Below are 21,042 nucleotides of genomic sequence, written 5' to 3' on the forward strand. Positions count from 1 at the left end.
TTCCGTTTCCATGCACTAAGAATAACATGAAATTTTCTTTAGATCAATTCTGCAACATTGACGATGATAATTGGCGCTGTGGGCTCCGGAAAATCAACACTGTTACTGATGATGTTAAATGAATTGCCATGTTCTTCGGGTTGTGTGTCAATCAAGGGCAGTGTTAGTTACGCAAGTCAAAATCCTTGGCTCTTCGTAGGTAATAACTTAAACCATATTCTTATTTTTATCGCCAAAATATCTTATACTAGCTGGCTAAGTAAGATAACTATTTGATCACTTGGTTTTCAATCTTTGTTAGCGCGTTATGCTTAATTAAATAATTATATGAAGCATTCAGATTCTGTTCTTATAATATAATATAATCTGTGTAAAATATTTTTCGCCATTACATTTTATACTTTTCCCACAATTTGATTCGACTGCCCTGCCAACTTTCATCTCCTATTTCACCCCTAAGTCAAAGTTTAAAAAACGCTGGAACGAATGTTAATTAACTTTCTTTCAAGTGTTTAAGCAAAAATATAAAACAAAGTTTCATTGTTTTATCTTCGAAAATGACGAATTCCGTGCAAACTGATCCCTTATGTCAACTCCACCAAATCGCTTACGGCCGGTCCCAATATTCAGTCTATCTCTTACTTGAGATAAAAATCGTAACTATCGTTGACTTTTCTGTCCCCATAAACGTGTCGACGGTAACTCAACTTATCCGTACACGCTGTCTGTCAATGGGACGACGTATAGCTTACCAGCGATAGAAGTTTGTATGGAAAATGCAATTCACGCGTCCCAATATCAGGCGTTAAGAATGACTTATCGGGTATATTGGGGCACCTTCAGATTATTGACAGCTGATTACTAACAGTAGAAAGTAGTAATTTATCTCTATCTATAGATAGTTTATTGGGAACGGCCGTTAGCCGTGATAAAATGTAGTCTATGTCCTTTTAAGTTATAGTCTATCTTTGTACTAAATTTTATCAAAATTTAGTTTCAGTGGTTTAGGTGCGAAAGTGTAACAAACAAACAAACTTACATTCACTTTTATAATATTAGTAGGGATGAATATACCTACGTTATAAATATGTACGTACAGAAATGTGTTTTTAGGGTCGGTACGTCAAAATATATTGTTTGGTCAAGCATTTGATAAATCTCGCTATATGGAGGTTTGTAAAGTATGCGCTTTGGAGAGAGATATTTCTTTATTTCCCCACGGTGATAAGACTATTATTGGCGAGAGGGGAGTATCTTTGAGTGGTGGTCAAAGAGCTAGAATCAACTTAGCAAGAGCTATTTACAAAGAGGTAAATAAATTATACATTAATTGCTTGGTTCCAGTGTTATTTGTTACGTACTCGAACATATATTTACATGATTTCTGTATAATTCGACGTGATTTTGTTAATTGTAGTAGTAAGTATGCCTAAGATAACAATATGTGAAAAACATGTAGTAAAAATAATAAATGTAGTAAATGTACTGGCGTAACAAAAAAAAATCCTTAAAGAATTGATGCCTTGTTTGTAGAGAACTATATAATATGTAATAAAGAAGGTATTAAATACCACCTATGAGATTATTATCATATCCTATAATTTAGCTAAATAACTTTTATTTAAATATTCAATGAATTTTACACAATTAGATTTTTTTTTAAATTTAGAACTTATTCCATTGGTATATTATTATCCATTATTCCAGTAGACATATGAGTTACAAGAGGTTTGGTAGCTGAAGTATGATATAAATGGCCTAGTTGACAAGCTAACGTCAGGGTGTCGAATTAGCGTGACGGTGTGCGCGCGCATCGTTATAATTTACTCGGATAGTTTTTCCTAACGCGCCAAAAGAAATATAACTTGAACAGTTTTAAAAATACAATATGATCACAAAACAAGTAAGCCCGATCGTTATACAAGTATGGAAAATAATCAATAATGAAAATTAAAAAAAAAAGTTTAAATACACATAAATATTTAAAATAGAATAAAAACACTTTATTGGCAATAAAAACACACAACACCTTCAATTTACAATATTAATTAAAATGTTAAAATAATACATTAAATAAGTTAACAAATATTATTAAAATAAAAAAAAATTGTGCGGCGCTAGATCCCTTGCTAACAGGAGTTGACTCAGTATATTGTTGGTCAGTGCAGAAGACACCAACACAACACTGGTTTTCAGCAGCCCCTCGTGACATTTGAAGTTGACAGTTGAAGTTGTTTTGGGTACCAAAGGGATGACTGAAAATTTCAAGATATTATTACTACTTTCAGGCTGATATTTATTTATTGGATGATCCTCTGTCAGCAGTTGATACACAAGTTGCAAGACACATATTTGAAAACTGCATAAAAAGGTTAGAATATCAAATTTTTGTTTAAATGTTTCTGAAAACAATATTATTCTATTAATATTGTAATAATTATATACTTCTAATGAAGGTAATTAATTAAGTAATAATTAATTAAATAAAAGAAATGATTCTCAAATGGCGGCGAAACAATCTGACAGATAGCTAATGAGAGCGAATCATCAGTGTTCGCCTTTTTACAATCATTGCTTTATTGGCTCGATTTATACTTAATAATCAGCTGACTTCCTAAGCTACTTCTTATAACACAACCCAACTGTTAGAGAAGCGATTTCACTCAACATCTTTAAAAAAAGGCTGCTTTATATAATATACAAACCAATGAACAAAAACATCATATTAATATAATAACAATAAACCATATCTTGTAACTTGGACCACCGCCTTAAAACCGGAAAGCAGCAATGAGCAAATTCGCCTCTCATTCACTGATTTATGTTCTCGTGTAAGTGACGACTGTCTTCATGAGAAATAAAGTTCTTTAAGCCGAACTTCTTATAACACAACATACAAACTTGTTCACGAGATCAACATTTACCTACAGCTTGGTGAAAGTGTTTCAAAATTAGCGTAATATTTAATTTAAATAAAATTTTATTTTAATGATTCCAAGATGTTTGAAATGATTTGATAACATTGAACTATTTTAGGCATTTGCAAAATAAAACGGTTATACTAGTAACACATCAGCTGCAATTTGTAAAAAATGTTGACAATATAGTCATCATGGAGTTCGGCAGTATCTTGGCAGAAGGCGGATTCGACGATTTAAATGTATGTTGCATTACGTTAGTATATTCTCTGCCCCCGAGTGCACTCGGATTGCCAGATAAAATCACCGTCACCTGTCATTAAAAGTCCGTCCCAGACTCAGAATCCGAGTGCAGGTACCTATCTGAATAGTGAAAAGACATTGATATAGTGTTGCGCTTCAAAAGAGAGCTGCGGGCCTACCATGAACTCTTATTGCAATTCAATTCACAATCTAAAATGAACTGCTTTGCTATTTCGTACCACGACGTCATTGGAGCTATCCATTTTAGGTAAACGTCGAATCAAGAAATTGAATCGCAAACTGGTTTAGTTCGTTCATTCATTCGTACCATGAGGTAATGTTTCAACCTAAACTGGATAGCTTATGTGTCAAAGTGAGCGATTCGAAAAAAGTTGCTACTTCCATAGAGGAAAGTGAATCGCGTTGTTACTTAATAACTTTTAAAAAATAGTGAAAACATACAGAAAAGGAAATTTTTATTGATGAGAATACTTTATTGGACTTTTTTGTAAAACAAAATACTGAAAATTAATATCGAAAATGAAAATAAGAAAAAAAAGACGAGGCCGTAAGGGTCCGGGTTATAGCCTGTTCGCAAGAACGAATTAAAAAAGAATGTACTGTGTGCTCCTGTCAAATCAAACATCAATGGAGGTGCGTTATTTTTACGACAACACAGCAAACATTTAATTTGTAATTCAAAGAACTATATATATTACTATTATTTAATAAGTACAAAAAAGGGCTTAATGGTTTATAATTTGACTTTTTGAAGTTCATTCTTCATAAGCGATCCAAACGCCATTCAGTTAAAGGCATGTCATGGTACGAATTTTAGCGATTCAGTTTAGGTACCTAAACTAAACTGCATCGGAATCGCATTAAAAGTTGATGGTAGGCTTGCTGTTCGTGGTATATATACTCGTATAGGCACTCAAAGAACAATTTAACGAAATAAATATTATGACTGTTCAATGTTCATCAATGACGTTCTTAAGTATAGAACGTCATTACTGTTCATTGTCAGTAGACTTATGACAATTTACGTACGTATATAGTTACGTTCACAAAAATAATGACCTTTTTGCTCTTAAAAGCGATTTTCATTATTATAACAAAATAAATAAGGGATTGCTTGTAACTAATTCTAGTATGCTTCATAAGATACATAAAAGCTTTAAGGGTAAATGTATATACTTTGATTATAGTCCTTATCGCTGTTTACTAATTATCTATATTTTTCATGGCTCTGTTGTAATTCCTACTACTCCGCAGATGAATATCTAAAAAATCCGACAACCTGGGACGAGATCATGACTATTTTATAGCAAAAATGTTTGTTATAAATGTATATTTTATAAAAGTAGCGCAAAAAAGAATATTACGAGAGTTTCTTGCGTTGTTTTCTCGCTCTCAGAGCGCCTTGTTACCGAAGCTTTGTTAGTGTTTAAAGTGACAGACATCAAAAAGAATCAAATTTTGAGAAAATAAATGCCTTTTTTGCCTTTTTACTAACTCCGAGCCCGTGTAGCTAGCTTACTATAGGAATGAAGGATATATCAGTATTAATTTTGTTGATGCTTAGGAGCAAGGCTTAGCAATCATTCAACTGTTACAAGACAAAGTTCGTGAAGCTAGAGAGGACGACCCAATGGTAGCCAATCAAACGGCTGCCAGTTCCTTAAGTGTAAAGCGCTCTCATTGGTCATATTGGTCTCTCATGTTGGAAGATACAATCGTGAGTCACTTCTGGTTTCTGCCGTACGAAATACGAACTTACTAAAGTGGACAGACATTTTGTCTTGTTGTCTCTGTCGATCAATCAGAAAGCAAGTAATTACTAGACTAACGTTAATTTTGCTGAATTATATAGATCTATGTTTTACTATATTTCTTTTCTCTATTGACACAAGATTTACTGGTGTACTTGGTGTAATATCAATTGAAGGGTTTTTGTGGGTACCTTGAAAAAAAAGTATGTACTTAAAGGCCAGCGACTCTCCTGTGTTTCCTTTGGTTTTGCAAGAGAATGTCGATGGCGGTGATCACTTAACACCAGGTGACCAGTACGCTCGTTTGTCCTTCTTTTCCTCATAAAAATTAATCAAGACAAGTTAGTCCTCGGGCCGCCTGTAGTTTTGTGACCACCGTTGCGCCTGCACATACTTTCTCACAAAACTGGAACTAGCACAGGCAGCAAGTCTGAAACGGTCAGTAAATGTAAACTACTACTTTTTCAGGACCAAAAACCCGAAACTGAAGTACAAGCAATGGGAAGGGTTCAAGGCTCTGTCTACAAGAATTATTTTATGGCAGAAACATCTTGGCCATACGTTTTCCTCGTGCTGTTCATGTTTCTCCTTGCTCAGTTCTTTGCAAGTGCTTGCGACTATTGGATAAGTAAATGGTAAGAATCGAATCAATTGCTAGTTAAAACGTAGCACAAACTGAACTTAAAGAACCTTCATTAGTTATTGCTAACTTTCTCTTCATTGCCACCAAAGTACTATTGCTGTGTCGCCAGGGCCGGAATCAAACTTAAAGCCGCCCCTGGGCACCGGAAAAAATTCCGCCCCAATACTGAAATTTTACATAAACGTATAGTTTACATATTTTATTTTTTAAAATTAAATAAACTAATTTATTGCAGTAACTTTATGATATGTTATATATTCTAAAAACATATATAAATATTTGTTTTTTTCTAACAATTATAAATTTGGCACTAAGTAACTCATAATTGGTGACTCATAATTATAAAACATCAATTTTTTCACAGGCCAACAAGTCTGACTTTTTGAATTGCGGATTGGTCGATTAAACAGAATTAATTAATTATATTGACCAATCTAGATCACTAAAAAAAATTTTTCACTTTCACAATTTTGCCGCCCGGGGCACTTGCCCCAAGTCTAACCGTTCACTCCACCGCTGTGTGTCGCTAGTTTTATCGTTTTTTCCTGATTCTACACAAATTTCGAATTCATCATTGATATAATTTGCCGAAGTAATGACTTGACATTAGATGATAATAATAAAACTATGGCCACCATATTAGTTACAGAATTGTTAAATTTGTGTTGAAATGTGAACGCTGGTTTTATTTACTTTAATTTTAACCCGTAATCTGGCTTTTTTTTAATGAAAATAAGGGACGAAACGAGCAGGCGTTCAGCTGATGGTAATTGATACGCCCTGCCCATTACAATGCAGTGCCGCTCAGGATTCTTGAAAAACGCAAACATTCTGAGCGGCACTACAACTGCGGTCGTCACCTTGAGACATAAGTTGTCAAGTTTCATTTATCCAGTAATTTCACTAGCTACGGCGCGCTTCAGACCGAAACACATAATGCTTACACATTACTTTTCACAGCAGAAATAGGCGCCGTACCCGCTGTGCACCCATAATCTAGCCGGCATCCTGTGCAAAGGTGCCTCCCACTGGTGGGCTATACCACACTATCCTAGTGTACGAAATATAAAAGTCGTAATATTTCATCATCGCATCATTGAGTGACATATATGTGTGTGTTTGTGTGTACGTGTGTGTGTTCTGCTGATAATAATAACGATCATTTCCAGGAGTAATGCAGAAGATCATCTCACTGGAGATACTACGATGGACAACTTGTTATGGGCACAGTATGGTCTACGAAGAAAAGATTTTGTGGTCATATTTGGTGTTTTAACAATAGCAACGGTTATTGTTGCATTGATTCGCGCAATCATGTTCTTTTCTTTATGCATGAAGTCTTCAATAAAGTAAGACTATTTCACTTATCAACTAAAAAGTAACCTAGTTTTTCTTTTAGTTTGGATGGATGAAGGAATTAATGAATAGTAGATTGTTAACCGAGGGTCGAAAGAATCAAGACCAATTCAGACCGAGTAGGAATTGATTCTTTTACCCGTGTTAAACACTCTACTTTTCATTTCGAATATGAGGAAAAAAAACTAGTTGTTTATATAAACTATTTATTGATAATATAATATAATAATATTAGTAAGTACCTACTTAAAATGAATTGTCAAATTAGGACAATTTACGGTGACTTTTTAAATTTTAAATATGGAATTCACCGCGTAAATGTTGCGGTTTATCGCTCAAAGAAGTTTGCGCTAAGTTGTCACATGGCCGCAGAATTTTTTTAAATTAGTTTTTTTACATAAAACTCTTCACAGCTGACAGCAGTTCTATTTTCATTCCCGCCCTTAGGTGGATAGTAATTTGTATGAGTTTTTCCCTCTCTATGGAGGGAAGCAGCATTTTCCACCCAATAATCAGATCAAAACAACATTACTTTCCGAGTATGAGAAATGAAAAATTATTTATTGCACCAAAATATAATGTTACAATTTGTACGTTAAAGTAACGCTAGCACAATAAGCCTAGTCCGCCGATCTTTTCCAAGTAACCTTAACCTTGTTATGCCTACTAGGTTAAGTCAAGTTAGTAACTCTTTGATTGGGCGATGTATATGCTTTTACAATAGGAACCGTTCTTCTCAAGTCTGATGCAGTCTATTTTAAATAGGTGGTAGTTTTTGACATTCAATAAGTGATTTCGAATCCTATTTTGAATAAAAGCTGTACAGAGCCAGCAACGTGACCTACGTTGCTGGCTCTGTATAGTAAAATAGTTATTTCAATACGTTTTCTCATTCCTTAATATTTTTTATATTCTTGTATTATTTCTTAGTGCTTAGGATCCTTAATAATTCTTATATTCTATATTTCTTTAATATAACTTAAATCTTATATTGATATAATATTTGACAGTCGCGGCTATTCCTCCTATCATTATAAAATTCCTCCGAGTTTTTATTGATTTTATCATTATAATATTCCTCCGAGTTTTTATCGATATAATTATTATAAAATTCCTCCGAGTTTTTATCGATATTATCATTGTAATATTCGTCCGAGTTTTTATTGATTTTACATTAGAATATTCCTCCGAATTTTTATCGATATTATAACAATTATATCGATTTAAACTCGGAGGAATAGCGATTGGACCTTCACGTTGGATTTAAAAGTAGTGGTGTACCATCACTATCACATCATATTGAATACGAAAAACCGACTAAAACATTAACTCAGTTAGCGGAGACCTGGAAGATAATTTTTAAGGAATAGGGTCTATTTATACTGTCACTTTTCTAAACAAATGTTATAATAATTTTTGATCAGTTCAAAGATAAGGGTTGTTTACATTTAACCGTCACAGCAATCACGTCAATCATTCTATTTGCAGACTTCACGACGAAATGTTCGAGTGTATTTCCCTATCACCAATGAGTTTCTTTCACGCGAATCCATCAGGTAGAATATTAAACCGCTTCAGCAAGGATATGGGTGCCGTGGATGAGCTTCTTCCCCAAGCGATGCTGGATTGCTTTCAGGTTATGTCGATAACATTAACCGTTAAGTTTTTACATGTTAAGTAAAGTAATATACATTTCTATCGGTTGCATGGAAAGTTTATGAGCCTTACCAAACAGGTTTTTCTCCACTGGCAAACTTCCCTATGATTATGATACCTTCCCCTTGATACATATACAGCAAACGTTGTATTGCCATATAAATTAAAATATAATATAAAATATAATAATTTTTATTTGAATAAAATTCAATACTTAACATTTTTGGGGTATAAAAATTAGTTTACGACCGATTCTCACACCTATCAAATATACCTACATATAAATTAATGCATATTAAAATACTTACAAATTAGTTAAGTTGTAATTATAAACTAGGTATACATGAAAATTTATCGTACTAATTATTATTGTATTCGATTGCCATCTTACAACTCTATTGCGGATCTGTGGATGGAACAGAATAGTTGTTGATCGTAGAAGGGTAAAAATTTCGATATATATGTATTTTTCAATGCTGAATCCTAATAAAATGAAAATAAAAATAAATATTAAGAAGGGGGGGGGGGAATTGAAATGAATAAAAAAACGTGTTCTCTTGAGTGCTCAATACCCGAATACTATAATTTCCATTCATTTTGTCTTCGTGTATTATATCTATATTATACTTTTATTGTGTTACTTCTTGATTTTTTTGTATTTTTGGTCATTATTTGTAACACGCGTATAGTTTCTTATATGCGAAAAATGTCAATGGTAAATATATGTATAGGTACTTTTTTAACCTATTTATGTTATGTAATACTGTTTGTTTTTCGTGGCAAAATAAAATCTTATAATGAGTTATCAATTCTTATTTCAGATCATTCTCAATTTATTGGGCGTTATCTTCGTTATCATTATAACAGAAACTGCGCTTCTCGTACCTATCACTAGTGCCCTAATTATATTTTACATTTTTCGATTAATCTACGTGAGAACAACTGGAGCCATTAAAAGACTTGAAGGCATCAGTAAGTATTTGAAATATGCAGTGCCGGATTAGCCATATAGCAAGTGTAGCAATTGCTACAGGCCCCGCGCAAAAGGGGTCCCGCATGTCCCACTCATCTCTGTCTGAGCATAATTTCTTGAGAGAAACTTACTAAGATATTGAATTTCTTGATGTGGCGAAAACGTGAAACGTTACAACTTTTCCTTCTGAGACATCCCACGTCAGACACTCGGTAATTGATTATTTCCAGTATATATACCAAGGGCTCATTGAAAGAATTTGCTACGGGTCCCGCGTAAGCTTAATCCGTTTTTGGAAATATGTGATACAAGGCAGTTCTCAAGAAGATTTATCTACACATTTCGTGTATTATCAATATGTGTTGATGCATGTTCTTTATTTTTGGATTTATAATTTAGGGTAGGCAAATATAGGTATGATATAAAGAAGGTATATACATTGACGTACAATAAATTACTAGACTCACAATAACGCTCAACGACGTCTGAAGCAAAACTCTGCCTACGGGTCTGTTAGGCAGAGTTTTCCATCAATTGTGTTTCGACCACGCTTTGAATACTTACAACGCCACACAAGTGTTTAGTGCAATTCTATCCAAATAATACAAATCAAACTAAATAGAATGGAGTGCTCTTTAAATCAACAAAATTTTGTAACGAACTTGGAGTTTTTAATCATTTTGCAAAATTATTACATTTTAAGCAATTGCTAAAACAATCGCGCGTGACGTAGTATTACTACTTCTAATGGGCGTATACATTGGGGTATATCTACCTGAAACTCCCAAAAATATCGAAATAACTAATAAATTACAGCCCCAGTAAAGCTGAAACTTTGCTTAAAAACTACAAATTACATTCAGCTGCTTTTGTATTCAGCAATATAAATGTAATATTATGTACATAAATAAATATTTTAACAATCAGACCGGTCATATAATTATACATTTTACAGCTCGCAGTCCAGTTTTTAACCATGTGAATGCCACAATACTTGGCCTGCCAATAATTCGCTCGTTCGGCGCCGAAACACTTTTGGCGCAGGAGTTTGATCGTCATCAAGACCTGCACAGCGCCGCGTGGTATCTCTTTATCACGTGCAGCCGTGCTTTTGGTTATTTCCTTGACGTCGTCTGTTTGCTGTTTATCATCTGCGTGACATTTAGTTGTTTGATGAAATCTGGTAAGCGGCCTGGCTGATTTTTTTTTATGTTAAGCATCAACTGTTTAGTAATGTAAGTCCTTAACAATAGTCCATTGTCAAAATCGATAGTCCATTGAAATGTTACAAGAGCTTTGCATTTTTAGAGGACGCATTTTTTTTTTACGTTTTCACCCCTTTTTTTCACCCCTTTTTCCAATATGGCGGCCGGGGGACAAGGGCTGCAACCCCAGAAATTTGGGGTTAAGCTTCTATTAACCCCTCACATATGTCTCAAAAATAAAATTGCGTCCTCTAAAAAATGCAATATTTGGTCCTTAAAATGTATCATTTCAATGGACTACGAATGGTCTTCTTTTATGAAAGCAAATAACATTATTGACCCCTATATACCTACAGAGTATGGACACCAAATGGTAAGTGATCACCGCATCCCATACTCTCTTGTAACTCCACAAGAGTGTTGCCGACCTTATGAAGAGTTGAATAAACGTATGAATTTGAAAATCGAAGACATATTGGTGCGTGGCGTTCAAGGATTGAACCGGGGCCTTCGTGGTGAGTGTAACGAGTCAACGCGGGTTTTTGTTGTTAATTACGGACATCTGAAACATTAAGTTTTGGTTGAAAAATCAGTCTCTAGAATTGGCATAATAAAACAAAGTTTATGAGACTTTTTTTTTAGAAACGATGCACATGAGGAATGAAACCCTGTCCCATACGGCAAAAGATAAACCTCTCTTTGACAACACTTCCCTACATGTCTCTTATCTAAATTAGCTTCGAGGAAACTGGTGGGCATAAATAAAGGAAGCCGGCCCACATTCTAGCACCCTACAAAGCTTAGGTCCGCTGTTATGTGTGGCACCCCAGTATCGGCTCGATCCGTTTAACCGTGTGCAAAGCAAAGGTACTCGATTTGTTAGGGTTCCATTACTCTGTGAACGGCTAGATCACTTGGTGTTGCGTACAGACGTCGCTTCATTTTGTGACTTCTACCACATCATGGGGAATGTTACAAAAAGCTATTTGACCGAATTCCTTCTGCCGAATTATCCCTTCGCACGATGATTTATATTATTTTTAACATAAACAAGTGTCAACCAAACTTCAGCTCAATATATTACCAAGTTATGAAACCACCCAAGTTAAACCAAAAATTGTAAAAAAAAACGATAGGCAATAATGGTAAGAGAAAATATAAGTAAAGTAAAGGGAAAATATATTATTATAGATATAGAAGGCAGTATTGTTGGCCTCATAATAACTCAGTCTATCTCATTAACCGGTATATTCCAATGGGGAATGCGACAGTCAGCTGAGATGGAGAACCAAATGACAAGCGTGGAACGAGTCCTGGAGTACACGAGGCTGCCTAAAGAATCTTATTTGATGGGGGTAAGTAACAGCAACACCGTTATAGGTATCTCTTTATTTTGGCCGATGGACTTGCATCTTTGCCATTAAATAAAAAAAACGGGTTGTACCTACTCTGGGAGTGTCGGCAGAAATGAAAACTTGAACATTAACGTTGTGCATATTTTGGAATGGTTAGGTAATAATTTCGCACGAATTGCTTTATTTATCAGAATTCACGATTCAGAATTATTACAATTATTTTACATTAAAAAAATTATCTGTCAGAAAATTGACTTTAATCCGTAATATCAGAACATCAACGAACAACAACAACGGGTTAGCACTTACGAGGGCTGCACTAAAAGTATCGGAAATGGAATATTTCCACTGTTCCTGTCATATTAAAATCATTTTAATTGAAAACTCCTTGGTTTTAAAAATCGAAAACCATTTATTTATCTAAAAAAAGATTCTCGGTCTAGCCATAAGGTCTTTTCAAACTTGTTTAGTCGTTGAGAAAATGGAATTGACTCGAGAAAATTCTAGAGCGATGATTTATTATGACTTTCGAAGTGGTTTAACACAAAAACAGTGTGTTGACCGGATGATTTCTGCATTTGGTGATGAAGCCCCATCCAAAACCACAAGTTATCGCTGGTTTGCTGAATTTCAACGTGAACGTGTCAAGCTCAGTGATGATCCCCGTCAAGGTCGTGCAAAAACTACAGTCACCAAAGAAAACGTTGATGCTATGCGTAAGCTGATTGAGGAAGATCGACATGTGACATACCGCGAAATTTAGGCAACTTTAGACATTGGCATGAGTCAAATACAAATAATCTTGCTTGAACAATTAGGTGTAAAAAAGTTGTTTTCCCGATGGATACAGCATTTGCTCTGTGAAGAGCAAAAAGCGGCTCGCGTTACATGGTGCGTCAGAACTCTCGAAATATTCTACGCAGGATCCTCAAATGCTGTATACAACCTCGTATCAGGTGACGAATCCTGGATATACGCGTACGAAACCGAAACAAAAAACCAGTCACGTGTTTGGGTGTTCGAAAATGAGTTAAAGCCAACAAAAATTGTTCGTTCACGGAGTGTTGAAAAAAAATGGTGGCTACGTTTGTCTCCAAAACCGGCCATGTTGCTACTATTCCTCTTGAGGGACAAAGAACGGATAATGCAGAATGGTATGCTAGCATTTGTTTGCCACAGGTCGTTTCTGAACTCCGTAAAGAGAACTGCAACCGCCGTATCATCCTCCATCACGATAATGCGAGTTCTCAAACCGCGCACAGAACAAAAGAGTTTTTAGAGTAAGAAAACATAGAATTATTAGACCATCCGCCGTACAGCCCCGACCTAAGTCCTAATGATTTCTATACTTTCCCTAGAATAAAGAATAAATTGCGTGGTCAGAGATTTTCATCTACTGAAGAAGCTGTGGACGCCTACAAAACGGCCATTTTGGAGACCCCAACTTCCGAAATGAATGGTTGCTTCAATGATTGGTTCCATCGTATGGAAAAATGTGTCAAATTTCGCGGAGAATACTTCGAAAAGCAATAAATACATTTTTAAATAGAAATGTTGTGTCACTTCCTTGATTCCCGAAATTTTCAGTGCCGCCCTCGTATTATATACGTATAATAATTTTAAGATGTGTATTGTGCATGAAACTTTAAACTGTATTATATAAAGTCCTGGTACATGTTGCCAGGATGACACATGATTTCAACCGCTATGAAAGACATTATTACCACAGAGTAGGGATAGATACATACGTATATTACTATCACCGCTACCATATATGTTATGTTCTCCTGCCGGGCTCGGTTGCGCAACGCGAGATTAGTCGCGACGCGAGAGACAAAAGTTGTCGACATAGGTTAATTTCTCGTTTACCCTAAACATGCACACTACGAGTGACTTGGCCTTGTCGCGTTGACAAACCGATGTTGCCGTTTAACAAGAATGAATAAAGAATAAATGGTATTCTTACGTGTCAACACCGATTTCGTTCATTCTATTTTTTATCTTTAACTATTAAAATGATATTTGTTACTGAAATTTACTTATTCTGACCAGAGATTACTCTTACTTCGGGGCCGGTAACTGTCAATTGTGGCTTGTTAATGCATCTATGTAGTAATTACGTCGTGCGAATGACGTCAGAATATATTAAGGTATACTCGCGTCATACATAAGACAATCTCTTCTTCAACTATGATTGCCTGGTACCAAAACACTTAAAAAAAATTCTTACGAATTTTCGATCCATTCGTGTACATTTTATACATCATTATACGTCCCAAGAAAAGTGCTCAACGCCGCTAAAGAACTTTTCACTTCAAAAACTCTTGATTTGTAAGACACTAATATGGGTAGACTCCTTTGAACCTGCGCATTGGCGTACATGATACAAGCACAGAGTATCTTTGTATGTACTAGTCATACAAGTAGCAATGCACGCTAACCCTAGTACTAGTACATAATAATCATTAATAGAAAACCTCTTTATTTCAGTCACCTAATGAGAAAGCCCCTGACAATTGGCCGTCTGAAGGAGCAATTAAATTTTTCGATTTAAGTGTAAGGTACACTGTGGAAGGGCCGTGTGTATTACACAATTTAAATTTCGATGTACTTCCTCAACAAAAGGTAACGTCATTCTATTTTGTTCAGCTATAATATATATAAAAAAAACGAGCCATATATTTCCATGACAGCAAAACATTTACAAGAGCAAGTAACTACTCATACATAATATTCACATTGTTTTTTGAAGTTTTATATTTATTTTCATAATGGAAGAAAATATATATTTAATCAAAACAAATCTTATAACAATATTTACAATACTACGACTACATAAAATTAAAACTATCATTACGTGGAAGCGTACCAAGAATACTGGCAGCATTACCGCGTTGGATAGCAAGGCTGATCCGTTGACCGAAATAGCTGCCAGCGCTTGGGTTTCCAGTAGCCTTATTGAGGCGCGAAGATAGTATTTTGAACATTCTCCGCGCCTCTGGGCCCCACGGGCCAAGTGTCTCGACACCAAACGGCACAAAGATGTATGACTCACTGAGACCAACATATTTGCGACGCTTGCTGTCTTCGGCAGTCGAAGCAGCAGCCCCAGCACCAACTGACGTAACTTGGACATGAGAAGGAGCCAGAGTATCGACGCAAGTAGCGTCCCACACCAGCGCCCTTCCCCGTGCCCAAGCCACCAGCGTCATTCCATCAGGACGCTTGCCATCGCGGCAGGTAATACCATTTGGCTCTAAAACAGCTGGTATATTAAGAGCGGCAAATGCCCTGCGGATGACTTCATTAATGCTGGCGTGACGACTGATACGGCCTGCCGATTTGAACGCCACATCTACATTGATGTGGTTCATTCAGTTTTATACCTAGCCGGAGTGATACGCATATTGACAATGTCATATTGTCAAGTAGCGTTCGAATCGGCGCAGAAGGCAAGGCTTGTAACCAAAATCCCGACTCATTTTCTGTCACGGCCAAAAGACGAGCACGCTCTGTTATGTCAGTAGATGAGATCAAAAGATCATCAAAGGCTGACTTACAAAGAAGTGCGTCCCATGCTTTTTGACACTTTAAATCGTCTGGAAAATTTTGAATGTTTGCAATATTTAGCCAAGCATTGTTAGCTTCGTTCAAATACACAATCTCTGAGTTACCTGGTACATGATTTACAATTCTAGTAACCAAAGGCTGCGCACTATGAACTGAAGATAGAAATGCTGGTAAGGCAACGCCCGAAACTTTGCGAGTACCCAAACCACCAAACCGTATCGGTAAAGAGGCTTAAGACCATGCACGATCTGTAAACGCGCAATTCAAAACGGTTGCTTAAATATTTTTAAGTGAAATATCAATCACATCAAGCAAATTTGGAAATTTCCATAACGGGCTAGACCTTAAGAGGTACGTAAATTTTGGAACAAATAAACAAGACCGAATAATAGTTAAGGCCATATGAGAATTAATTTTCAATAATCTGTCCGAAACGTTATTAAATTTTTAAATGTGATCGTTTAAGATCGTTGGAATTGAAACGGGAAATAATGGAGCTCCAAGAAGGTGAAGTGAATTCTTATCCAAAACGTTAATATTGGGGGCCAGAACATTAAATTTATTGGTAATATCAACCAGGTCTGAAATTTGGAAATTTTCGCCGATAAAAAACTCGCATTTCGAAAAATTTAACTCAAGGCCGATTGAGCTAAAACTTTCTATTACAACTTTCAAATCATCTAAAACAGAGTCCACTTCACCACCCAAAGTTTTTTTTTTTTTTTGAAGTTATACTTCTTTACGCGCGCTAAAAAATATGAGAGAGAAATTTTAAGATGCGCGCGCATCACTATAACACAAAAGTAGGGTGAAGTTGGTTTCTAAAATTTTCTGACGTTTGCGACATTCGTTTTTTTGGTTTCTTCGTCCATTATTAGGATAGGCAAAGGGTTCAAGCCCGTACAGCCGTATTCGTTATTTAATAATTAATTGTCAAAGCCATCGTTGCACATTTTTTACAATGTTGTTCTTTCTACAAACGTAGAATAGCACGAGTAATAAATAATTTTAAGGATTTTTGCTTTGTTAGGCCAAAGAAGTATGACTTCTGGCGTGCATACATAAGTACAGACACACTTTTTGTGTAAATAAGTAAGCATGTCATGGTCCCTTCGGGTATTGGTCGGTCCTCTACTCTTTACTTCCATATCCTTGTCCATAGCGCCGTAGCTAGTAAAATTACTGGGCTAATGAAACTTAACATCTTATGTCTCAAGGCGACGAGCGAGTCAAGGAATAACTGAATGGTTGCTTTATACAAAAAAATAATTTTATTCGATAAACCCATTTACGATTAAAAATGTTTACGGAGTTAAGACTAAACACAGAATACTTAGTTTTACGGAAACGGAATACTTAGTTATAGCTATTCTAACAAAGAGAGTCATATTTCTGTAAGAAAGAATAATGGTACATCAGCAATATTGTTTCCAGAAGGTTCTACACGTGTAAAGTAAATGTACTTACGACTTGTTGCTATACTCTACTTTGGCTGACAAAGCATAAATCTATAGGGTGAGCACCCTTAACTAGCGCAATTGTAATGCCGCTCAGAATGTTTGGGCTTTACAAGAATCCTGAGCGCCACGGCATTGTAATACAGGGCAGGGCGTATCGATTACCATCAGCTAAACGTCCTACTCGTCTCATCCCTTATTTGACAATAAGGGATTAAAAAAAGTACACTAAATCAATCATTTGTTCGTTGGAATAATTAATATCCGATTTGTTTATTTTTTATAAAATTGCAGATTGGTATTGTGGGTCGCACCGGAGCTGGCAAATCTTCAATTATACAAGCCCTGTTCCGACTGGCGTATATAGACGGAACAATCACAATCGACGATGTTGATATATCGGATATAAGATTGGACGAACTTCGCCAAAAAATATCGATAATTCCACAGGTGTGTAGTATTAAATATTAATAATCTTTATTAAAAGGTATAAACCCAATACAATGTATGTAACTTAAAAAATAAATAAAATAAAAATTAATAATTATTAAAAATTGCCGATGGCTTATCATAATTAACATTTTGTTACGTCACTCTTAATGCGAATTGGTCGTACCTGTTTGGTACCTGTTGTATCAGGGCTATTTTTTGTTCGCCTCCCGGTGCACTGAGTGCCAGTGCCTGAAAATGGAACAGCTCAAATCATCCGCCAATGTACTGAGGTAATCTCGTCCCAAGAAGTACGGAGACGACTCCAAAAAGATGCTGATGGTGATCTTATGATCGCGAAGAAGTCTGGTACTCCGGCCTTAGCGAACATGTCCGACGCGCTGCAGTATCGTGGCAACTTCATCAGGATACGATACGCGTTATTGTATTGCACCCTGATGTTGTTGACAGCACGCCTAGTGAACTTGACCCAAAGTTGACATGTATAGAAACATAAACAATATGCAGTATATGTGGACAGTGACCACGATGGGATAACAGCTAGAAGAGGGTTTGCCCCGAACTATATTGAAAAGAACATAAAAAAGGGTGTTTGTAGTAATGTACATATGTAAGAAGTTAAACTTACAATCAATAAGTATCTACAGTAAATGACGTATAAATCCATTGAAATTAATAATTATGAATGTGAATCTAATAGACATAATTTTTACCTATTTTCAATTTTAAGTTCTATTCAAGTATTCTATTGTAGTATGTATGTAGAAGTTTCACTTCAAAAATGTATTTAAAAAACTTTAAATGACAGAGATGTCGGTTGTCAGTCAGTACTGCTGCACTTTAAAAAAATGGCGCGTAACCGAAAATCGTGACAAATCGCTATAAAATTTGTCTCATACGTCGTTAAAGAAGTTTCACTTCAATAACTAAACTCCCACGGTACCCGCGCTTCTATTTTGCACTTGTCAACACAGATCAAGATAACGGTGGGAAATAGAATGGGAAGAAAAATGATCTAGGGCTGGTGTTGTTTACAGCTGGCGCTACTGATTATACTTTTGCAGCTATCTACACCCATGCTCTATTTAAAGATTCTAAAACAGCTTATTGCCAACATTAAAACACCCAATGTACTAATAACCATTACATCATCCAAACAAGTGTTGTAATGAATGTCAGTACAACATTATATCGTCCGTTTTCATAATAACACTCCTTTGGATGATAGTACTTGGACTGGCTTTTTAATGTTAGCAGTAAGCTAACTGTTCCAGAATCTTTTATAGAAGATTCATATTTTGGGTGTAGATAAAGTCTTGTATGCAACTGTTGATAATAAGGTATTAAAAATCGGCTTCCCTCGTGTGATACACCCGCATTCGTGTTTTAATACCCCTTTTTACACAACAATTGCATAATTAGAACATTGGGTGTTTTAATGTTGGCAATAAGCTAACTGTTTCAGAATCTTTAATAGAGGATTTAAAGCATGATTGTAGATAAATAACTATTAATTGTTGTTTGTCTAATTCTTGTGTAATTGTTCCGATTTTTTGTAAAAGTTATTATTGTCTTCACTTTTTGCATTAGCTTTTCTTTTTACTGTTTTGAGTATTTCGCGCTTTTCCTCTAGTCGAATGACCTTAGTTTTTGTATGTATCACTTGGTTCATAGCGTAAATTAATTAACAATTAGTTACTTATTTTGGTAAATGTCGAAAAACTCGATTGGAGTGTAAAACTTGTAATTGGTTATGGTGACCTACTGACAAGTGCTGTTAAAGGCTCATTTAGAAAAAAATATTGTAACTGAAATGATTTCTAAAAAAGTGAAGCTTCAAATGTTTATTTAAAAGAGTGGCAATGAGTTTCTTGCCACTTCTTCCTCTTATTAATTTTTATTATTATTATTTAATAACTTTTAACAATCATAATTGGGACATTTATGTCTCCGTTTTGAAAATCGTTAAGATCCGACTATGCATCTGTCTGTCTCATCTTACAATTGTTGCTTTTGAGCGTACTTTTGTTAATTTATGAGCTTCTGACATAGCTACTAAAGATGCTGTGGGGATGACATGATTATGTAGTAAAAATTATACGCGATGACTCATGCCGACATCACACGCATAAGATGCTGGGGACTTTCAGTCAGCTGCGAGAGCGCTTCTCTCTACCCTTTATTGAGAGGCGATTAATCACAACAAACTAATTTGACTAGGAACAAAACAAATTACGAATATGAAAACTAAAAAATAAAAAATCATTTAATTTAATACAACTCTTATGCAACCTTTAATATTAATATTATGTATATGCTGCCAATTGATAGGTTTGAAGTCGGTGTCAAGCTAAATGTAACAGTAGGTACCTACACTCTCCACGCGTGACTGAGCAGGACCGCTTTGTTTCGTTTTGAAATCGGTTAAAAAGCGACAACCGAACGTTTCTCCGTCGAAATCGTTTATATTTTAAGCCAATTGCAAAATTCATATGTTCTCATGCTTTTCAGGAGCCCGTCTTATTTAGTGGCACGTTAAGAAAAAATTTAGATCCTTTTGATGATTATTCAGATGCTGTGCTATTAGAAGCTCTCAACAATGTTGAACTTCTATCTAATGACGATCCAGGTATTGCTGCTATATATGTTTACTAATTAATTTGACTAATCATATTATATTCTGTACTTGAGTAAGCGTAAAACACGAACGACGGAATCGCAATCGAAAGCATGTTTTCATCATTGCCATTGTTTCGGAACGATTTTTTTTTTTGGATTTTATGACCTGGTAACTAAGAGTTTCGGAACGATGTTCGTGTTGGGAACAAAGAGAAAACTTCGTTCAGTTGGGAATGCGATAAAAAAATTTTTTCAAAAGCAGTGTACGTTGCTGCAGAGGGCTTATCCATATTGAGACTCTACGAAATAACTGGTTTGTTGCAGCTGAATTATACGTCTAGATAGAATCTCTAGCTGTTAGACAACCGATAAAATGAGGCCAGGAATATTAGTTTATTGTGCGTGTCAAGCTATGTTATTATCCATGAATTGCTCAAAATTGATGTTAGTTCTAAACTCAATTTTTTTGACGTTTTCATAGCTGTCATAGTCTATCTAGACGTATAAATGTTTGTTTTGAATGAAAAAATCTTTATGCACGTTGACATAAGAGTTGTCCGCGAGGTGTAAATGTTGAATGTTGCGTCAAAGACAGTTGAATTACTTGTACAGAACTGTGGGGAGCTTTAAATAAATTTGTAGAGATATACAGGGATATATAATTACAGTAGATCAAAATTGTTTATTGCTTTCGATAGTAAACAAAAGGGGAATTAATTTCTTAAAAATCACATCATCCATATGCAATCCTTCATTATTCTGGCATTGCTGCAATCTAGAGCGGAAATTTTCGATAACAGCTTTACATGTTTCTGTTTAGATGTT

At 35.4% G+C, this 21,042-nt stretch overlaps 1 protein-coding gene across 4 annotated transcripts in view; it reads left to right on the plus strand.

Moving 5' to 3' along the window:
* The window catches only part of LOC126966051 (probable multidrug resistance-associated protein lethal(2)03659), a 47,071-nt gene that overhangs the window by 21,212 nt on the left and 4,817 nt on the right, over window positions 1-21,042 (plus strand). For 2 of the 4 annotated variants that reach the window (XM_050809915.1, XM_050809916.1), the window contains 14 exons: window positions 43-199; window positions 1,114-1,310; window positions 2,289-2,371; window positions 3,037-3,160; window positions 4,747-4,899; window positions 5,402-5,568; window positions 6,746-6,925; window positions 8,421-8,568; window positions 9,410-9,560; window positions 10,517-10,744; window positions 11,958-12,121; window positions 14,612-14,746; window positions 17,443-17,598; window positions 20,110-20,227. In XM_050809915.1, coding sequence (XP_050665872.1) covers window positions 43-199; window positions 1,114-1,310; window positions 2,289-2,371; window positions 3,037-3,160; window positions 4,747-4,899; window positions 5,402-5,568; window positions 6,746-6,925; window positions 8,421-8,568; window positions 9,410-9,560; window positions 10,517-10,744; window positions 11,958-12,121; window positions 14,612-14,746; window positions 17,443-17,598; window positions 20,110-20,227 — 2,161 coding nt within the window. Of the gene's footprint in view, window positions 1-42; window positions 200-1,113; window positions 1,311-2,288; window positions 2,372-3,036; window positions 3,161-4,746; window positions 4,900-5,401; window positions 5,569-6,745; window positions 6,926-8,420; window positions 8,569-9,409; window positions 9,561-10,516; window positions 10,745-11,957; window positions 12,122-14,611; window positions 14,747-17,442; window positions 17,599-20,109; window positions 20,228-21,042 lie in introns of those variants that run through there. The other 2 variants (XM_050809917.1, XM_050809918.1) reach the window with 2 other exon arrangements.

The sequence above is a fragment of the Leptidea sinapis genome, chromosome 9 (genome assembly GCF_905404315.1).
Source record: "Leptidea sinapis chromosome 9, ilLepSina1.1, whole genome shotgun sequence".
Taxonomy (NCBI): domain Eukaryota; kingdom Metazoa; phylum Arthropoda; class Insecta; order Lepidoptera; family Pieridae; genus Leptidea; species Leptidea sinapis.